At 45.2% G+C, this 17,746-nt stretch overlaps 1 protein-coding gene across 5 annotated transcripts in view; it reads left to right on the forward strand.

Annotated features, from left to right (window-relative positions):
• The window catches only part of sema4d (sema domain, immunoglobulin domain (Ig), transmembrane domain (TM) and short cytoplasmic domain, (semaphorin) 4D), a 58,518-nt gene that overhangs the window by 32,635 nt on the left and 8,137 nt on the right, over positions 1-17,746 (forward strand). For all 5 annotated transcript variants that reach the window (XR_014571027.1, XM_083794416.1, XM_083794414.1 and 2 more), the window contains 12 exons: positions 5,843-5,976; positions 8,328-8,473; positions 8,932-8,994; positions 9,105-9,203; positions 9,488-9,581; positions 10,555-10,674; positions 11,733-11,884; positions 12,675-12,850; positions 15,571-15,727; positions 16,250-16,472; positions 17,172-17,284; positions 17,415-17,587. Coding sequence is in view for 4 of the 5 variants with exons in the window: in XM_083794416.1 (XP_083650542.1) it covers positions 5,843-5,976; positions 8,328-8,473; positions 8,932-8,994; positions 9,105-9,203; positions 9,488-9,581; positions 10,555-10,674; positions 11,733-11,884; positions 12,675-12,850; positions 15,571-15,727; positions 16,250-16,472; positions 17,172-17,284; positions 17,415-17,587 (1,650 nt within the window). In the remaining variant the exon portion in view is untranslated. The remainder of the gene's footprint in view (positions 1-5,842; positions 5,977-8,327; positions 8,474-8,931; positions 8,995-9,104; positions 9,204-9,487; positions 9,582-10,554; positions 10,675-11,732; positions 11,885-12,674; positions 12,851-15,570; positions 15,728-16,249; positions 16,473-17,171; positions 17,285-17,414; positions 17,588-17,746) is intronic.

Consider the following 17,746-nt stretch of genomic DNA (forward strand, 5'->3'; position numbering starts at 1 on the left):
TGTCGTCCAGACGTTCACAAATCACTTCACCATCCTTCCTGCGTAGGCTGACCTGAACATTTACCATCCTTCCTGTACTGAAAGTGCAGTAACTGCGTTTTTGGAGACGTTGACTTGTTTATTCGTCTCAAAGTTGAGACACTTTATAGCCCTTTTCCCCGGTTTCATTTTCTTTGCATAGTTACTGGAACTTTGGATTCGTAGGTGGAACTTTTGCTCGTGTTGGTTTGGTTCTATTTGTACCCTCTCAGAGTTGCAGAGCAGTAAGGATCCACGACACATGGACCCCTGGTGTTCCCTGAACCCAACGTTGAGAAACGGCGCTGTAGGCACATTATTACCATAATGTGCTGACAGAGGTTCGTCTCAGCCAGGAGTACAGATGGTTTCCTATTGATTGAATGTTTTGACAGACCACAGAGGAAATTGACTAACGTCCCAACCAGACTCCTTCCCTGGACCGCAGCGGACATTCACAGATGGTAGATCAGTGATTCTCAACCTCAACCCGTGACATGTTTTGACATGACTTATTTTTATATATATATCTGGGACCGATTTCCAACGCAGGATCAATATCCTTTTGCTTCCCAACAATCAATAATTTATCTGGGTGGGGGACCCCCTGGAATCCCCTCAAAGACCCCTGGTGGATCCCAGACCCCAATTGAGAACAGTGACATACCGTAGCGTAGCTATTAGCTAACTGAGTTATCGTCAAGTAGAGACATTCACTTCTGCTGCTCTGTAGCTAATCAGTCATCACAAATTAACGTGACAAAATTCATCCATTCAAAACATGGTCTATTCTTGTGTCACTATTTACAAGTCGGACTACTTTCACGAATAAGAAGTACTAATCTGTGGCCAAATACAAATTAATTTGGGTGTCCTTGACGTGAAAAGGTTCAAGAACCACTGCTCTTTCCATTTCTACAGTTCATCTCTCTCAATCTCGATCCCTTTCTCTTTTGCTCTTTCTCACACGTCTCTCTCTCTCTCTCTCTCTCACTCTCTCACACTCTCACACTCACACACTCACACACTCACACACGGCTTCCATACAGTTCCCGTTTCCTCCTCCCCCATCACCACCACCACCATCCCTTGTGGTTGTGTGGGCAGTCTGCCAACCTCTGTACTGGGCCCGGTTAGCAAGCAGTAGAGAGCACTGGGAGCCCCAATGCCCCGAGCAGGTGTCAACCTCCCTGTGCAACCAAAGGAGCTGAGAGTGGAACACAAAGCGCTCAGAGAGACATGCCAGCATGGTTACCGTCTTAAATATCCCAGGGCCAGTGTGGTCGCTCCTAAATCTCTAAGCACCATCGGCTGGCTGCCAGCACGCTCTTTTTATGTTACTGTAAACAGTGCCTCTCCATGGACTTTGACACTTTTTAAAGCTTTTCTCTAAAGAGAAGTCTCGGCGGTGTATGCCATGGGTAGATTGATGGGGGGACATTAGGAGCGCGCAGACAGTGGGCGCAATGAGCAATCTAGTTTGAAGCTTTGATTTGTGTCCTCTTTTGGGGAAAGGATTTTTGCAAGGTCAAAACAAGAAAATTTGACTTTTATCCACATGAGGCATGAGCCCTATACTCCGTCGTAGGATGAATAGCAAAAGTAACTGATCTACAAGCTCATAACACATGGCATCGCAATGTTTTAGGTTAACAAATAGCAGAAAGATTGTAAGAAAGTAGCAAGAACATTTGTAGGAAAAAAAATTGTCCAATAGCGAAAATAGCAGATCTACTGCGAGGTTGTAAATGTGCTATTTTCACACAATTTCACTATAAGGACACGCCCAAATAATCACCACGTTGAATGTGGTTAATAGCGTTGAGCACACCATCAGTGTGAAATATTCCTGTGTAATCTCATCCATTCAGAATATGTTTTTCCCCCTGAACAGACATGGTTCTGACACAGTCTCTCTGTGGATCCGCTCTTTAGACCGGAGGCTCCAGATCTCATGAGCCCATGTGATCTTTGAAACGCTGGGTTTGGCTCCCACAGCTAAAGCTGGCCTGGCATTTAGATTGGCAAGATTGGAGAACAGAACTGGGTGAGAGGGAAGAAGTGATGTCTTTCTCTTTATTTAACCCCCACCGCTCTCTCTCTCTCTCTCTCTCTCTCTCTCTCAATCCCTCTCTCTCCTCTGTCTCTGTGCATTGTTCGTGACGGTGCAGAGATGATGTCGATAGGATGAAGAGGGGAGGGGAGCTTGTCCTCATCCACAGTAAACAATGGCTCTTTGTGTACTTGACCCCCTTTAGAAGTAGAGTAGAGTCCTTGGCTACAGTTGATACTAGGGTAGAATTCCATTAGCGGTGGATTTGTTTAGTGGAAACCCTAAGAATACCCCTGCTTGACTGCTATTCCAGTACCGGAGGTGTTCCTCAAACGCATAGCATGGGAGAGGTTGTGTTGGGGACTGAAATTCATTTGTTCTCATTCTCCAGACCGATCGATAATCAATTATACTTTTCGAGCTAGTTGTCCTCCTGTATTGATTGTCTGAACTTGTCTCACTGTGTGATTTATCCCCCGCATGGGTTAACTAATTACTAACCTATTTCTAACCTATTTAGTGATGGAATTGTCCAGATCTGTGCCACTAGGTCATTAATCAGTATTTGAGGATGGTATACGTTGTCTGACTTTATAAAATGGTGGTGTTCTTTCTTTCTCTGCTGGACATTAATGGCAAATATAGATAAATAAGAAGACTAGGCTTTGTGTGTGTGTGTGTGTGTGTGTGTGTGTGTGTGTGTGTGTGTGTGTGTGTGTGTGTGTGTGTGTGTGTGTGTGTGTGTGTGTGTGTGTGTGTGTGTGTGTGTGTGTGTGTGTGTGTGTGTGTGTGTGTGTGTGTGTGTGTGTGTGTGTGTGTAGTTTGGCGTGTAGTTTGGCATCTCAAATGGGGGTCCATGGCCTAATGCATATCAAACTGGGAATCCTTGAAATGAAAAAAGGTTCAGAGTCCCGGTTGTAATGGATTTACATGAAGCAGACAGCCATTTTGTTCCGGCATTTTGACTGTGACTGTCATGATTTCAGTAGCTTGGCTGTCCAGACTAGTCATATCTTCAGGTGTCTGGTTTCATGCTCTGAGGCAAACTCTCAGTCACCTCAGTTCAACGGGCTACAAGGCAGCTGGCTCTCAACCTGTGGGCCGGGGACCACTTGTGGGCCGTGAGGAAGTGTGCAAGTGGGCCCCCAAATAGTTACCAAAACACTTTTTGATGATAATATAACATTAGCATGAATATACATTTTCTTCTACAGAACCTGTGGCGCACACACACACACACACACACACACACACACACACACACACACAGCCTGCCAGAGGGAGAGAGAGAGAGAGAGTGTCCTGTCCACACTCTGATACATGTGCAGTATGTTGATGTTTTGGAAGCATCAGGTCTGTCAGCGTCACCCCAGCTGCACACAACCTCTTGGGCCACTTTCACTCACACACTAGTTAGACGACATAACATCCTGTCGTGGATTTTTGGCACTCAAAATAAGGGTTGAACGGGGGAAAGTCCCTGGTAATACGAGGTGAAATAATGAATGAATCCTTGCGGGGGTTGTGTTAATAATACCTTTTAAGAAAATGAAGAAATAAAAAACACCATTACTGCATCAAAAGTAATCAAACTAGATTATAAAAACTGGTGAAGGTTTGAAGTATATAAGAAAGGGGCAAACATATTGAGAGTGTGCTGCTGGTACCTTGTCCTCTCTGCCTGGAAAACCAGAAGAACCTGCTTTTGGTGCTGGATCACTTTCTGTTCCTCAGAGAGGAGAAGAAAGCACAACAGCAAGCCGACTGGCCCCCATGTGCCTTGGTGCTTACTACTCTTAACTACTACACCATTATTATAGCATTATATGTCCTGGCTGCAGGCATTGTTGATTTTGAAAGCATATTTTGAGGGAAAAAAAGTCATTTTGAGAGTTATTGTGAACGACTCCTTTATTGACAGACACAGACAGCATTGTATAGGACACTTCTTTATTCATAAATCGCCTCCTTCCACATGATTGGATCAATTGAAAGGAAGAACGTGAGCCATGCTCTTGAATTATGGCAGTTAATGGCTTTCCAACATAAAACTCTTACATTGTTAATACCATGCATGCACTTGCACAGAGCAGAAATGAAGCAATCTGCCTTCTGTCCGTGTGGGAAATGGGCTAATATGCTCATGATAACATGACATTTTGCTGTTGAGATTATTTGACGGAAATAGAAATGTATTGCGGTACATTCAGGACTGAGGAGTGGGCAGATTTAGATATTTATTTTAATATTCTACTCAAGCTTAAAAGGCCTGGTGCATTTTTGTCCCATATTTTTACATTATGCTTTTTTATGTAACCTATTTGCACATGACAGGTCAATGTGCAACATAATCATGCAGATTAATACTCAATCTTGGCATTCCATTAAGTTGCACAGTAAAAAAACAAATCCCCCTGTGTTAATGTATACAAATGTAACCAAATGGACCTGTAAGGTCAAGGGGGCAAAAAATGACAAATCAACAAAAGTCTGCATATACGATACAGTACACATATGATTAGACAAGTACTGTATATGCTGTATATCAGTGGTTCCTAAACCTTTTAGCCTGTGACCCAAAAGATAAATTACATTTTTGCACGGGACCCAAACTAGTGAAAATCGCAGATCTACAAGCTTGCAACGTGTTGACTCGCAACGTGTCGCTTGCATTGTCGGGTTCAAACTACATAGTCCACTGGAACAATCCAAATGGTAGACAAAAACGCATAAAAAAAAAACATGTTGGGATGTAACCCTTCACCAAAGGTTCGGTTTGAGAACCACTGCCATAAGGGTCTATTTGGACCCCTTGGTGGTCCCCAAACCCGACATTGAGAACCAGTGTGATAATAAGCTGACAGAGATGACACAGAACCTTGCTAATGGCTTCCTTATCTTGGCCATCCGGCAGCGACTGCGTCGGGAGAGGCCTGTGGGAAGGGGCGGGGGGAGCACAATGCCCCGCAAATTGGCAAACGGAGAACAACAACCAGATCAGGACAGGCCTGATAGCTACCAGGAATGATAGCAAACCAGGAATGCTGGCGTCATCCACATCACCCGAGACCCATGGAGCCCGCCTCTTTTTTTTTGCTCCAACAAAACATGACAATAGAATCAATTTTCCTCTCTTAAAATGCCTGAGGTGCTGTCATTGCATAAATATGACGATAAATATATTTTCACACTTAATCTCATTCAAACTGAAGTGTGTGTGTGTGTGTGTGTGTGTGTGTGTGTGGGTGTGTGTGTATGTATGTGTGTGGTCTGACTAAATTGAACCAGAGCAGCATAATGGATGTGCTCTGGTTTCTGTTCAGAGCCTTGATGACGCGTCACGCAATCATGCCTTTCTCTGATCCTGGCATGCCCATCTGTTTTTCGGACTCGTTGCTCTCGCACACCCTCGCGCTCACGTTTGCAAACTGTGACCATCAAAAGTCTCATTGACATCATAACTGTACACCAGGATTTTCTCAAAGTGGGTGCCTTCGACGGTTGACGCAAGTCCAGGGGTGCCTCAGAATACTTAATAATATAATATATAATATTTAGAATTCATCGACATCACTTCAGTTTAATCACTTAGACGCTCTATACGTTTTCAGCCTACAAATACACCATGTCTCTTCACCAAAAATAGCGGATCTACAATTAACGACCAACATTTAAAGAAACCGTGTGTGTGCCTGTGTTGGAGATGTTTTCTGTGTGTAAAGTCGCAGTATGTTAAAAGCACCGTGGTCTCTCTCTGTGTGTGTGTTGCAGGGGAAACTTCACGGCTCCAAAGCTTCCGGAGTCCAACATGGGTTTCGGAGTCCTGGGGGTCTTCTTGGGCCTGCTGCTGGAGGTGTCCACGCATGGACCCCACACTGTGCCTCGCACCTCCTTCAAGCACCAAGGTAATCATTAAGACCAGGAGGAGTAGGCAACGTTTGCCAGCAGTGCCAACATTGCCACAAAGGACCCACTGAAACCCCCTCATGAAGGACCCCTGAGGGACCCCCACTTTGAGAACCACGGCTGTAGCCCAAGGCTTTTCATTTTGGAGTACGTCTCTGCGGATATGGGGCAGACGACCTCCTCGAGTTGGGTTTGTGGCCACGAGAGACAGGAACACTGACTAATGCAGGATCGTATGTCGAGGATGAAATTCAACTGTAATCCACTTGAAGGATGTGAAAGTTCAGACACTCACTTGAGGTCAACCGCGTGCGACCTGATGTCCCTATTTTGGGCACGTCATTATAGGCAAAAGAAAATGTCAAATATTTCTCTTGCTCCGGGGCGCCGATGGCCTAGTGGTTAAGGCGCAGGCCACATATAGGCTCTAATGCAGCCTAACGGCATGTTGTGGGTTCGATTCCCGCGCCTGGTGTCACTCCCTGTCTCTCTCCCTGTTTCCTGTCACTCTCCACTACTACTATACAAATGAAAATATCTTTAAAAGAATATATAGATATCCCCCCCCCCCCTTTTTTTTCTTGTGAAGATTCAAGATAAGATTGCGTTATTTGTAATTCTGTTTCCTTCTGCAATAAGCAGTTTCTCCTAAAAGATAAAACATATGAGGAAACAGACAATCTACAAGCTCGTGGCTTGATCTGCTATTGTCTCTGTTCATCGTACAATAAAGAGTTATGCATGTGAAAGAGCCTGCTCTCATTTGAGGTTACAGACAATTTGAATGTTTTTGATTGTCAGTATACAGAAATATTATACTCTGCATCTATTTCCAGACATGTACATTGGGTCAACACCTTCGCCTCTCTGTCGCATCGCAGGTTCTCAAGTAATGCCTCCTAATGGCCAGGGGGCGGAAGCTCTATTTGTACGCCGCCATTGACATAAATAGCTCTCGTGTAACTATCCCAGCGGCGGGCGGCCCGTGGTAACTCGGCTCAAGGCAAAATTGAGTTTCTCTTCTCTCTCTCGAGTGACTCAGCCAGTTATTCGGTCAGTCAGTGAGGGTGTTTGCTTTCATGGTTGTGATGTTTATGTCTTGGCACCCGCAACCTGAGCCTGCTCACACCTGGCACGCCCCATGCCAGCTAGCCTGCCTAACACAAACTCTGCTAGGGCAACGGTAAATCACCCCCGACATAGTGACACATGGGTACACTCACAGGATGCTTCCATATGCCAGAGAGACGGTAATGGGACACGCTGCACAAGTGTACAGAGACCCATGCCCCACAAGTAAGGCTGGGCACAATTATTACATAATCGTCTAATCGCAATCATTTGAGATAATCGCAATTATATTGTCATTATTGTCATCGTTTCCATGTTGAAGATAAAAATCACACCTGTGTGAACTGAGCGGTGCAACTATACATGTATAGTTACTGTACTGTACTGTACTGTACTGTACTGTACTGTACTGTACTGTGCTGTGCACTGTATTGTAGTGTGCTCTGTACTGTACTTGGATTATTTTTGGAACAAATCTTCGAGAAATGACAGAGTTAACGTGTGGGGTCCCCGGGGGGTCCCAGGAACATCCAGACCCCCATGAACGCGCCCCAGGGGGCCGGCCCAGTTCTGGTGAGCTACCCTGTGTCCGAAACGGTTGAGAAATGACAGAGTTAACGTGTGGGGTCCCCGGGGGGTCCCAGGAACATCCAGACCCCCAAGAACACGCCCAGGGCTCGTACTGTATTGTACTTTGTGCCACTTTACTCTGTGCTGTACTCTACTGGCCACTTTACATGCACGCACGCACGCACGCATGCACGCACATAGCTGCGTATTGGAGCGGAGGCACCACTCAAAAGAAATAGCAGATCTACAAGCGTACACTTGTAGCTGTAGATTGTAAGCTGATGCGTTGTAAGCTTGTAGATCAGCTATTTCTGCAAAAAAAAATAATAATAATAATAATTCAGTTGGCATATCTGCCCCTCACCCTGTGCACTTTTTCATTACGAAGCCTAAAAGACAAACAGAAATGTGACTTCTATTCATAACGTTCCAACGCCAAAAATAATAATACTCGTTAATCGCAATTATTTGTGTGACAATGAATTGCCAACTTTCCTGGTTTTAATCAAAACCCTCTATTCTTAGTAAAACCCGGACTGGGGATACAACTGTACCTGGACTGCTTTTTTCCCAAATCTCTTTCCCAGCTTGTAGATCTGCTCTCATGTGATCTAATCTTTCCCAGCTTGTAGATCTGCTCTCATGTGATCTAATCTTTCCCAGCTTGTAGATCTGCTCTCATATGATCTAATGTTTTTTGTGTGTTCAGAGGTGGACCTGTTGGAGTTTTCAGAGCCAGGGATTTTCAACTACTCCACTCTGCTGCTGAGCGAGGAGAGAGATGCACTGTACGTGGGAGCCAGGGAGGCCATCTTTGAACTCAGCAAGACCAATGTTACAGTCAGGAACAACAAGGTATCACAATGTGATGTGGAATCCATCCTTTAGAGTAGACCAATGTTACAGTCAGGAACAACAAGGTATCACAGTGTGATGTGGAATCCATCCTTTAGATCTGGGGTTCCCAAACCTTTTCATCTCAAGGACCCCCAAATTTACACCCCCTAAAATACCCCCTATTTGAAAATATATGTCAAAGGACCCCCAGTTCACCCATTTCTATCTCTGGGACACCAATGTATATTTCAACTCTGAGAGTGTAATGGGTCCATTTGGTTCCATTTGTACGCTCTCTGAGTTACAGACCCATAGGGGTCCATTTGGTTCCAAACTATCATTTAGCTGGGGACCCCCTGGAACTCCATCAAGGACGCCTGGGGGTCCCCGGACCCCACTTTGGGAACCACTGGTTTAGATATGAAGAAAGATGAGGGGTGCTCTCTTTAATGAGATTATTTTGTCCCTTCTAAAAGGTTCAATGGACAGTTGCAGAAACTCCAATGACGATGTGCACACTCAAAGGAAAATCAAAAGAGGTCAGATTGGAATTTTGCTTGTTCATGCCATTGCCTATAGATATCTTGTCTCAAAGAAACTTGCCCAAATAAATGCTTCATTATTCAGAATAAGTCATTATTACTTACAGAAGGACTGTCTAAACTACATCCGGGTGCTTCAAGTGTTGGACGATGAGAGGCTGTTTGTCTGTGGGACGCATGCCTTTCAACCGCAGTGTGACTACCTGGTGAGTGGCGTCTCTTTTGCCTTTATCATGATAGATGTACATTAGGTTGACAGAGAGGGGGGGGGGGGGACATGCAGCAAAGGTCGTCGGGATCGGGACTCGAACCCGACCAGCCTAGGTGCCCAACCCGCTAGGACGGCCCAGGCCACAAGGACACACGTGATTGTGTACTGACTTGGATCAGTTGAACTATGATCACTATGTATCATTTTAAATTGTGATTATGATTAGGGTTTAGTGTGGCCCACTTTCATCAAATAACCCTGACCTCCTCTTTTTCCCAGAGCCTGTCAGACTTCACGCTAGCGGGCCGAGCCGAGGACGGCAGGGGGAAGTGCTCCTTTGACCCGACGCAAAGCTTCACCAGCATCATGGTTGGTGAGTCGGAACAATTTGTAACCACTTCCACGAGGCGGACACTGGCTAGCATGGACCTCCTCCTTCCCCGCCAGCGATTTTTAAATTCAGCTCCGTCGAGCCTCCATTATAACCCGATTTTCAAAGCGCCGTATCTCCAAAGGTTCGAGAGCTGTCCATGGTGCGTGGCCGTGCACCCGACCGCATCACTGACAAAATGTAGCTGGTTGTACTGCTAGCTAAAGGCTGTGAGCTAATGCCAGTAGTGTTGAACTCCTCCCGGGGGCCCCCACCTTCCTGTTTAACCCGGAACGGAAACAAGCTCCGTAGAATGAAAGCAGATGAGCGGCATATCGGCAGTGTGAGCATGCTAACACTACATGGCGCTAAAGGAGTTAGAAAAATCACTCTTGTGTTGGCGCTCTTATCTGTCTTACATCATCAAACATCATTACATTCTAGCCAATTACTTTTGGCGTCCTCACGTTTCTGTCCTCACTTTTTATCCTCACATTCTGTGCTCACGCCCTTCCCAACGGCCTTCAAGAAATGATGCGAGGATCCGGCTGGCTGCGATATTTTTCTGTTCCTAGCTGATATCCTGTGGCAGTTTAGAAACATTTTCACAATTTAGTTGTACTTTGTGTCTGCTGTTTGTAGTCATGTCTGTCGTGTCTGCCAGTTCCCACCTGATGTTGTGTGGGAGTTCCGACTGATCCAGTGCGTACTTGATAACTGCTAGCTTGCATAATGTCTTCAGACTAGGACTCAGATCTATATACAGGTCTTTTAAGAAGATTTCGGTGCTTCCCCCAAAGCTGATGATGCGATTACCAACGATGCTACAGCACGTCACAAACGAACCCCATTGGGTACAACTTTCTTCCTAGTGGGGACAAAATCTGTATATAGGAGGGGCTAGCTCCTCAAAGAATTGTAACTTTATGGATGGCTTGACAATAAATCTTTGTCCTATTTTAACCCCCCCCATCAGATGGAGAACTGTATTCTGGAACAGCATACAACTTCTTAGGCAGTGAACCTATTATTTCCAGATATTCTCCAACTCCTCAGGCTCTGCTGAGGACAGAATACTCCACATCCTGGCTCAATGGTAAGTTGGGATCTTATATTATGACAAACATCTGTCATGTTCTTGACTCGTTATCTTTCACTTTGTTGTATAAATACATCAAATGGGTTCACGTTGGTAGATGTTTGGGTTGTGTTGCCTTGATGTACAGTAACTCCAACGGTGGACAAGAAATCTAAAAGAATTCCTGCAATGATTAGAAATTGAACAAGCCATGTATCCCAAATGGTCAAATAAATATAAATATTTGATTAAGGAATATAATATGCCTTTTAAATTCTCTCTGTATTTCAGCAAAATGGAGATTTTTCTGTTAGACATTGAGAGAAATTAAAATTCTCAGATAAAAAAATGCCCCTTATCAACCTTATTGATCCATAATTATTCATTTATTTATTCATGAAATTACTTTGAAAACAATCATTCAATTTGTTTTTAATTCATGAAATGTTTAGCTTTTTTGGGAATGTTCTTTGAACACTTTGGCTGCCACCGTGTAGCCACCAGCGATATCGTTTGGCTGATGGATGCAGAGAGCTTTTAATTTGATGAACTTCGGTTTTTTTCCCAAATGCAGAAGAAGAAGCTATCGCTAACTCACGGTAGCTATCTTTCTCCGGAAACCCTAATATTGTAATTGTGATTGCGATGTGTAATATCAGAAATGCGCCCTGAACCTCGCGGATCTGATCATCACCATGGAGAGCGCCCTAGTTTCCGAGAATATATCATTTAAAGTCGGATGTTAAAACCAAAGAAAATGTTGTTGAGCGCACGACACAGGCCGTGTGAGGATGAGCAAGGCATTGCCTAGCAACCGGCCCACGGCTAAAAGTCGATTTTTAGCGAGAACGTTTCATATCAATATAAAGCGATAAAGACACAAAAGAAAAAACAATATATATATATATTTATATATATTAAAAACACAATGTAGGAAACAAAAAATAATGGTAACAATAAAAATGTGTCCGTGACCCACAAATGGGTCCCGACCCAGTGTTTTGGGAGCCACTGTTATAAAACATGTTCATGGTATTTCCTTTCCGATCCCCCTTCCATTTTCCTCCTCCTCGCAGAGCCCAGCTTTGTTTTCGCCGACGTGATCAGGGAGGGAGGCGGCGCGGTAGATGGCGAGGACGACAAGATCTACTACTTCTTCACCGAGGTGTCGGTGGAGTACGAGTTCTTTGGCAAGCTGCTCATTCCCAGGGTGGCACGTGTCTGTAAGGTCAGTGCAACGTCACGCGGCCATCTGCCATCTGCCCAGGACCTGCAGCATGGGGCCATGTGGGCATATGTCCTGCCCTACATCTATCTGCATCTTTTTATATTGCTGTCCAGCCAGAGCACTGCACCACTCTCTCTCTTTCTCTCTATCTATCTCTCTCTCTCTCTCTCAATCCTGTATTAATATGTCCTTGTGGGTGGACGTCGCAACCATGACATCCGCTTTGATCAGTGCAATATAGGACCAGATTTGAAGGCTACATACCGGCCTGAAAATCAAGTGAGCGGTGCCTTTTATCACGATGTATGATGATGAGAACGTCATCATGCAAAGGTTTATATGGAATACATATTTATTGAGGGGTGCCAGCCCCTCCTATACACATGTTTGTCTTTAGTTCAATGTTTGTTTTGTAAACGCCATTGACAATGAAGGGAGAACCTAGGTCATAATGTGCCTCATTACGTCATAATTTGTCTCTTTATTGTTAATGGCGTTTAATGTTTGTGTTTGTGCATCGTTTGTTTTACGTCACCATTACATCACCTAATCAACATGAGTTAGACTTTAATATATTAGCGCCCCTCACTTCACACGAGTGTGATTTTTGCCATTGACATGGTTGTCACATCACAGGGGTAGCGGGGGCCCTACACACAAAGCCACTCGTTGGAGCAGTTGGCACCGCTCAAAATTGCATTGCGATACCTGTAGTCAATATCCATTTTATTGCCACTGACTGCACCAATGATGTTTTCTCTTATAATAACCGCTCCGTTTGTCTCTCCAGGGAGACCTCGGAGGCCAGCGGACCCTGCAGAAGAAGTGGACGTCCTTCCTGAAGGCCAAGCTGGTGTGCTCCATGCCCGAGCTCAACTTTGTGTTCAACGTGGTCCACGACGTGTTCATCCTGAAGGCAGAGCACTCCAAGGACACCGTCATCTATGGGGTCTTCACCTCCCAGTGGTCAGTGGCCTTCTTTACCACAGTCATTCTATGGAGTCTTCACCTCCCAGTGGTCAGTGGCCTTCTTTACCACGGTCATTCTATGGAGTCTTCACCTCCCAGTGGTCAGTGGCCTTCTTTACCACAGTCATTCTATGGAGTCTTCACCTCCCAGTGGTCAGTGGCCTTCTTTACCACAGTCATTCTATGGAGTCTTCACCTCCCATTGGTCAGTGGCCTTCTTTACCACGGTCATTCTATGGAGTCTTCACCTCCCATTGGTCAGTGGCCTTCTTTACCACAGTCATTCTATGGAGTCTTCACCTCCCATTGGTCAGTGGCCTTCTTTACCACAGTCATTCTATGGAGTCTTCACCTCCCATTGGTCAGTGGCCTTCTTTACTACAGTCATTCTATGGAGTCTTCACCTCCCATTGGTCAGTGGCCTTCTTTACCACAGTCATTCTATGGAGTCTTCACCTCCCATTGGTCAGTGGCCTTCTTTACCACAGTCATTCTATGGAGTCTTCACCTCCCATTGGTCAGTGGCCTTCTTTACCACGGTCATTCTATGGAGTCTTCACCTCCCATTGGTCAGTGGCCTTCTTTTTATTTTTTTTAAGATATTTTTTTGCGGCTTACGCCTTTTATTAATTTTTGAAGGGACAGACAGTAGGCTGACAGGAAACGGGAGAGAGATGGGGGGATGACATGCAGTAAAGGCCGTGTCGGGTCCGGGAGTCGAACCCGCGGCACACTGCGACTGGATTACCAGTCCGGTGCCCAGACCGTTACGCTACGGCCTGGGCCGTCAGTGGCCTTCTTTACCACAGTCATTCTATGGAGTCTTCACCTCCCATTGGTCAGTGGCCTTCTTTACCACAGTCATTCTATGGAGTCTTCACCTCCCAGTGGTCAGTGGCCTTCTTTACTACAGTCATTCTATGGAGTCTTCACCTCCCAGTGGTCAGTGGCCTTCTTTACCACGGTCATTCTATGGAGTCTTCACCTCCCAGTGGTCAGTGGCCTTCTTTACCACAGTCATTCTATGGAGTCTTCACCTCCCATTGGTCAGTGGCCTTCTTTACTACAGTCATTCTATGGAGTCTTCACCTCCCAGTGGTCAGTGGCCTTCTTTACCACGGTCATTCTATGGAGTCTTCACCTCCCAGTGGTCAGTGGCCTTCTTTACCACGGTCATTCTATGGAGTCTTCACCTCCCATTGGTCAGTGGCCTTCTTTATCACAGTCATTCTATGGAGTCTTCACCTCCCAGTGGTCAGTGGCCTTCTTTACCACAGTCATTCTATGGAGTCTTCACCTCCCATTGGTCAGTGGCCTTCTTTACCACGGTCATTCTATGGAGTCTTCACCTCCCATTGGTCAGTGGCCTTCTTTACCACGGTCATTATATGGAGTCTTCACCTCCCATTGGTCAGTGGCCTTCTTTACCACAGTCATTCTATGGAGTCTTCACCTCCCATTGGTCAGTGGCCTTCTTTACCACAGTCATTCTATGGAGTCTTCACCTCCCATTGGTCAGTGGCCTTCTTTACCACGGTCATTCTATGGAGTCTTCACCTCCCATTGGTCAGTGGCCTTCTTTACCACAGTCATTCTATGGAGTCTTCACCTCCCATTGGTCAGTGGCCTTCTTTACTACAGTCATTCTATGGAGTCTTCACCTCCCAGTGGTCAGTGGCCTTCTTTACCACGGTCATTCTATGGAGTCTTCACCTCCCATTGGTCAGTGGCCTTCTTTACTACAGTCATTCTATGGAGTCTTCACCTCCCATTGGTCAGTGGCCTTCTTTACTACAGTCATTCTATGGAGTCTTCACCTCCCAGTGGTCAGTGGCCTTCTTTACCACAGTCATTCTATGGAGTCTTCACCTCCCAGTGGTCAGTGGCCTTCTTTACCACAGTCATTCTATGGAGTCTTCACCTCCCATTGGTCAGTGGCCTTCTTTACCACGGTCATTCTCAAGCTTTTTGGATCTCAAGGACCCCCCGTTTTATATGATTTTCACCATGGACCATGGATATATATATATATATATACTGTATATACACACAGTATATTTGTTTTTACTCTGGGACCCCAATCTACACCGTAAGATCCTCAGTGTTCACTTAACTCTGAGAGTGTAAAAATGTCTTCATCTCGTCTAGATCAGCTATTTGTGCTGTGCTGTTTTTATTTTTGAAAGTTTTTAATTCCGTCTGGTTCCAACCTGAGAGCAGTGTTCTATATTCCGTCTGGTTCCAACCTGAGAGCAGTGTTCTATATTATTTTTTGCAAAGGGAATTGGTTTAGAGCAGTTGTTCTCAACCAGTGAGAGGGTTCCAGATGGTCCCCAGCTAAATGATGGAGAGTTGGTAACCAAATGGACTCTTGTAGATCATTAACTCTTGAGATCAAGAGTTAAATTATTGTTAAACATCTGCATTAATTAAGTTACAATAAGTCTATACAATTAGAGAATGTAGAAGAATTATTTTTGATCGTTTGCCTGTTGTCTCTCCTAATGGTACAACATCAATACAGCATGGAATTGTGGACAAAGGTCTTATCCAACGATCAAATGGTGGTCTGTGGCTCAAAAATAATGGACCTTATATGAAAATGGTTGAATACCACTGGTTTAGAGGGAAGAAGTGGTCAAAGTGCAGTTGTAGCCCAAGTCCAGTTAAGACTACATGGGTTTTAAGTGGTTTTAAAGTTGTCCTTTGTGTCCCAGGGCTAACGTGGGCCTGTCGGCGGTGTGTGCCTACAACATGACAGCAGTGGAGGAGGTGTTCTCCAGGGGGAAGTACATGCAGAAGGCCACCGTGGAACAGTCCCACACCAAGTGGGTGCGCTACAATGGGATGACTCCTTCCCCGCGGCCCGGAGCGGTAAGGGCACCTTTGCAAAAAAAGTGTTAATCTGTCATTCATCAGATTTAATGACACACAGATTTATTCCTTCACACTGCAAGGAAACACTAACCTAACCCTATTCCAATTCCATCCATACCTTTGCGTCATTTTCGAAGTACACGAATATGCATATAAACCATAGTTATACGTATATAAACTAGAGGGCGTACTGCTACGCCTCCACTATTCATTTCAATGGAAGTTGCTCAGTGGTGTTTGAAGGACCCAGAAGAATGCTCTTCTTCCACATTTTCTCGACGCACTTCTGCATTTGGACACCAATATTTGGTGTCCAAATGCAGAAGTGCTAATGAGCACTCTGTGTTAAACCCCACCTGTGCTGGGTTTACTCGTGCTACATGCATGGGCAAAAAAACCCCGCCCGCCTGCAGTTCCAGCTTTGGCCAGTAGAGTGGGGCGGCTTCAACGTTGTCCAGCCGCTCTGGGGGCTTGACATAAACAGCTGAATGTTTAGTCCTCGTCTCTCCCGTTCCCCAGTGTATCAACAACCTCAACCGGCAGCACAACATCAGCAGCTCTCTCCACCTGCCGGACAAGACCCTCCAGTTCGTGAAGGACCACCCTCTGCTGGAGGACCCCATCCTCCCCATAGGCAACAGGCCCCGCTTCATCACCAAGGACGTCAACTACACCCAGATAGCGGTGGAGAGGGTTCGAGCTCTCGACGGCAACATCTACGACGTCATCTTCACCGGAACGGGTAAAAGGCACTGCAAGCGATTTCACAATCGTGTCTTGATCAGGGCCCACTAGAATGTCTCCAAAGTCTTCGTGGCCCCGGGACCACCCATCTGACCGCTTAACGCTGAGACCCCGAAAGATACATTTGGTTTCTTCCCAGGACCAAAACTTACAAAAATACAGTATTAATTACCATCACATTGCGACATTTGTGAGTTGTAGAGCGGCTATTTTCACTAAAACAGACACAAGACCCATAAAAATGTGTCCATGACTCATAAATGGACCCTGATCCGTTGATTGGGAACCACTGTACACATTGCTGTTGCCTTTGCTGCCTCGTATAGCTGAAAATGGTAAAAGTCTGCCATCTAGTGGCTGAATGTTGTGTAGTGCAGTTGTTCTCAAACTTTTTCAAACTTAATACAGTATGTATCTGGCAGCAGAACCCCATCTTGCGGTGACTGTAATTTATTTCCACAAATAATTATTGATTAATGTTTGTTCAAGATGATATATATTTTTAATATATATGCCTCAGGTAATTTCAAACATCATCAGGTCCTGATGTTTGCTGGGGACCGCCTCAAGAACCCCTCGGGGTCCCTGAGCCCACTGGTTTAGATGATCCTCTTGCATAAATAATAACTAGTCTAAAAATATGCTTATTAAAGTCTACATGTTCAGCATGCTTTTCCCTTTTATTTTTGCTCCATAGACAAGGGAGTCTTACACAAGTCAGTAGTGTATGAAGGAGACGTACACAGCGTGGAAGAGATTCAACTACTGAAGAACTCTGAGTCCATTAAGAACTTACTGCTGTCCTCACAGGTGTGTATTCGTGTAGTAGGTTATAGAATTAGAAACTTGCTGGTGTATAAATAATTATTTTACTTATTAGGTAACTGGAATGCTCGCCTCAAATCACCCTGTGTGTGTGTGTGTGTGTGTCCGTCCACAGACACGTTTTCTATATGCTGGCTCAGACTCAGGAGTGGTCCAGTCACCCACAGCCTTCTGTGACAAATACCTGTCCTGTGACGACTGCATTCTGGCCCGGGACCCCTACTGCGCCTGGGACCCTAAAAAAACTGCCTGTGTGAATATATTCGATGCCCCCAGCCACACACACAGGTAATTCAAGTTCTGGTATTTTTTTCTCTCACGCTAGCTGTCTCTCACTATCTGTCTTAACAGCAGTAACCAAAAGCAGAAACCAGTTATCAAACCAAAACCATCTCAACGGTCACCCTTCCTGTTTGGCCTGTTTCTTTCAGAGTTGGTGTTTGTCTC

Source organism: Protomyctophum parallelum (genome assembly GCF_964188405.1).
Source record: "Protomyctophum parallelum genome assembly, chromosome: 21".
Classification (NCBI taxonomy): domain Eukaryota; kingdom Metazoa; phylum Chordata; class Actinopteri; order Myctophiformes; family Myctophidae; genus Protomyctophum; species Protomyctophum parallelum.